We start from the raw sequence: 4226 nt of genomic DNA on the forward strand, positions 1-4226 counted from the left end.
TTTTTCTTGACCTTGCCTCCTCTTTCTCATCACAAGAACACAAAGACAATCAAATTTTACAGAAAATTTTAGATTGATTTCTAGCATAATCAAAGGGCATATCTTAGATCGTCTTGGGTGCAAATAATAGGCGAATATCAATTTTGATATTGTTCTTAGGCCATATTTGCTAGGCCCAAAGGTTATTTCTGAATCCTTTAATTTTGTTTATGTATTTTATTTTATGACCATTGATCATCTGTTTTAAATCGTTATAATCCTTCTAGTTTAAGGGAAGTATACAGACTTATTTCCCACAAATAGAGGTGCCATCTTCCAGGCTAAGGAGCCAAAGTCTAGCAACAAATCTAGACATGTACATCAGAAAGCTCACCTGTTCCGTGATTACGTGGAGCAAGAAGAGATAGTGATTGACAAGATTGCGACGGATGATAACATCGCAGACCCTCTCACTAAACTGTTGAATTTTAATAAGCATGAAGGGCACGTTATTTCCATGGGAATTAAACGTGTTCCTGAGTTGTAGTAGTTGATTATGGATTTGATACATTATCGTTTTCATATACTATTTCTAACTTCATCGTTTAATATATAATATTTTGTTTTTCATGTGGATTGTACTAACAACATTGAACGCCACAAAGCGAACTGAATTACATTATATTTGTTTGGTCCGTAATCGCCCATGTGAGCTGATAACTTCGGCTATTTTATTGTGCAGTCGATTGATGGTGGGTTCAACGAGCCATAAGTCAAGCAGTTGACTGATCGATCACAGATGCGAGACTATAACGATACCTCGTAGGACAAATTTTTGTGACAACATAATGGAGTCCTAAATGTTTAAAAACATTCGGTGCCAGGTCGTGGATTGGACGTCCATTGTGTTCCTAGAGTCGATTGTTTTGACTATCGACTGTCTCTTGAGATTAAGGCAGTTTTTGGGTGACTTTGGTTTCTTTCTCACGGTCTGCCGTAAATGGAGGCTAAGTAGATTTTTTCTGGGTCATTTGATACTGTGCTACATCTGCAGGATTCGAGTTAAGGAAAATATCCAACCCTTATCAGGTATAGTTATTTCTCAGGGCCACTCGAGGAGTTGTAATTGAAATGCATGGCCATGCTCGAATGTTGATTCGTTTATCAGTTAAGTTACTCTCTAGTCGGGGAAACCACTCTTGATGCAGATCCTTTGTAAAATACGACCTTTGTGAATACGGAATTTGCAAATTGTTTTACATCGAGTGGGAGAAATTTTAGGATATGAGAATCGGTTATCGCACATACACTTGTGAGGACAAGTGGGAGTTTGTTGGAGCTTGTGTCCTCCACAAATTAGTGTGATAACATTTGTAAATCTCTTACAGGTTCACAATGGTATACTTCGTATTTTAATCAGTTGATTAACGATTACCTAATAACGGTTGGCTTGCTAGAAAGTTTGACGTTATTATCATACAGATGGCGGTGATCAACTGGTCCCTAAACGTCACACCTATAGGATGTGTTTGAGAGATGTGGTTATGGAAATGTAATCACATTGATGCCTTATATGACTAAACAATTAGTCAATGTGTTAATGAGACAATTATTTAATGAAGATTAAATAATATTAGTTGAGACGAATTAACTGTCAATTCGTAAATTGAATATAATAAGTTATATTTAATTAAATGTATGTAATGTTAGCTTGGACGAATTAATATGTTAATTCATAATTAAATATAATCGGTTATATTTAATCAACAAGATGAATGTGTCATAGTGGTAATAGTAAGGGTACTCAAACCAAGAGGTTATGGGATTGATCCTCACTAAATGACAATTTATAAATAATACATTTTATACATTTTGCATACTACCAAAATAAGAAGATTTAATCTCCTTATTTTGGGTAGGTACAAAAACCGAAAAAAAGAGAAATTTATTCTCCTAATTTCGGAAATGGGCCGAAACATTAGAAGAAGGAAAATCTACCCTAATTACTCCTAATAATCGGTTTATAGGGAGATTAAGGAGGAATTTTTCTAACCTAATTTTTCCTTAACTCATTCTTGCCTCTCATCTCAACACAAAAAACTGAAAACCCTAATTAATTTACTGAAATTGAGGGATCGATTCTAGCAACAAGTGAAGGGCATATCTCATATCGTCTTGGGTGCAACTAATAGGCGAATATCATTGCGATATTGTTCTTAGGCCGAATTTGCTAGGACCGAAGATTGATTCTTCATATCTTTACCTTTTTGTTTATGTAATTTAATTTTATGACTAGTATTTATCATTATAATTCGTTATAATCCTTAAATTTAAAGGGATGCATACAGATAAATCCCACATTAGCAAACTCAGAGAGGCAATTAGCAACTGCAACTACAGAAGGCACATCCCCTCTCATGAATATCATGAGATCATATGCAAAAACCAGATGGTTAATTCTGAGTTTAGCACACTTAGGATGAAGTGATACCTGAGGAAGAAGGAATAGTCGTCTGAGTTATCTGGAGATAATTTCCATGCTTAAGACAAATATGTAGGAGATATGGGATCCCCTTGCCTGATACCAGAATTACCAGGAAAGAATCCACATATACTGCCATTAACCTTAAGGGAGAACCAAGTGGAAGCTATACACCCCATGATCCAAATAACAAATTTTGAAGGGAAACCCAAACCATGAAGCATATTTTGAATGAAATCCCACTGAAGAGAGTCAAAAGCCTTTTTTATGTCCACCTTTATAAAGCACCTTGGTGAAATTAGGCTTTGATTGTAACCTTTGATTAAAGCCCGGGACATCATAATGTTCTCAAAAATATTACGACCCTTTATAAAAGCAGCTTGCTCACTTCCCACTAAGTCAGGTAGTACAACCTGGAGCCTATTAGCTAGTATCTTGCTGATGGTCTTGTACACAACAGAGCAACAAGCTATAGGTCTAAAGTCCTGAACTGCAACAGGCACAACTTTCTTAGGGATAAGAGCAAGAAGAGTGGTGTTTACTTTTCTCATCATTCTGCCTTTTCTAAAAAGTCCTCCACAGCAGCACAAAAAGTATCCTTCATAGTATCCCAGTCTTTCGTGAAAAAACCAGAAGAAAACCCATCCTGCCAGGGCTCTTGTTAGGAGAAATGCTAAACAAAGCTCTCCTAATCTCTTCTCTTGTTACAGGAGCAATAAGCTTAACCCCTGCTTCATCTGATACCCCTGGGCCAGAGGAGAAAACAATGTCACTTATGGGTGCAACATTAATTTTCCTCCCCAGGAGACTAGTATAGTAATCCACAAAAGCCTCATTAACATTAGCAATTCCATATCCGGTAATGCCATCCTTATCATTGATCATTCCAATGGTACTTTGATGCCTCCTAATAGCATGTTTAGAGCAGTCCCCTTTATTAATGTTGTTCACCTTAGCCTTCTGGAAGAGTATATCCACTTCAGTCATACAGAGTTTAACATACTGATTAGAAAGATGTTTCTCCTTTTCAATCAGAAGAGGAGAAAACAAATCAGCTTGTAACTCTTTTTGACAATCCTCCAATTGCCCTCTGAGAGTCTAAACCCGTTCAGTGATATTAGAAAAGCTCCTTTTGTGCAGCTGCTGCAGAGAATTCTTCACACTTTTAAGTTTGAAAAACAGTTGGTACATGGGGGTCCCATAGCATGGTGTGTTCCAGGCAGTTTGGATAAGTCCTTGGTAATTAGGATGATCTTTCCAAGCATTCAGAAAACTAAATCTCCTTTTAATAGGACTAGCAGGAGCCAGAGAAACCATCAAAGGATAATGGTCAGAAGGGCCAGGAGGCATACTTAGGGCATAAGAAGCAGGGAAAATAGTAAGCCAAGCGGGTTTTACCAACACTCTATCTAATCTAGCCCAAGTTCTAATTTCAGACCCTTGCTTATTGGACCAAGTAAATTCAGACCCCATGCTATGCATGTTATCTAAATAGCACTAACCCAAACACGCATTGAAAGCCAGGATATCCTGAATAGTTGGAGGATTAGGGCCCCCCATTTCACTCAGACCTCTAACAACGTTGAAGTCCCCCATAACAACCCAGGCAGAGGAGGTTTTTCAGATCTCAGCAAGCTTATCCCAAAGAGTCCCCATAGCAGTTGGATCATTCAAACCATAAACACAAGTTAGAGCAATAGCTTGATTAGTAGCCTTGAACCAAACATCACAGTGGATAAGTTGTTTATGGAGGATTACATTACTA

At 37.4% G+C, this 4226-nt stretch overlaps 1 protein-coding gene across 1 annotated transcript; it reads right to left on the reverse strand.

Annotated features, from left to right (window-relative positions):
• Window positions 1–3061: 3061 nt before the first annotated feature.
• On the reverse strand, window positions 3062–3934 carry LOC141628573 (uncharacterized). Its single transcript, XM_074441697.1, has 2 exons — window positions 3651–3934; window positions 3062–3551 (listed from the first exon to the last, which is right to left on the reverse strand). The coding sequence occupies exons 1-2, from the start codon at window positions 3932–3934 to the stop codon at window positions 3062–3064; spliced, it is 774 nt and encodes a 257-aa protein (XP_074297798.1).
• Window positions 3935–4226: the final 292 nt, after the last annotated feature.

Source organism: Silene latifolia, chromosome Y, assembly GCF_048544455.1.
Source record: "Silene latifolia isolate original U9 population chromosome Y, ASM4854445v1, whole genome shotgun sequence".
Classification (NCBI taxonomy): Eukaryota; Viridiplantae; Streptophyta; class Magnoliopsida; order Caryophyllales; family Caryophyllaceae; genus Silene; species Silene latifolia.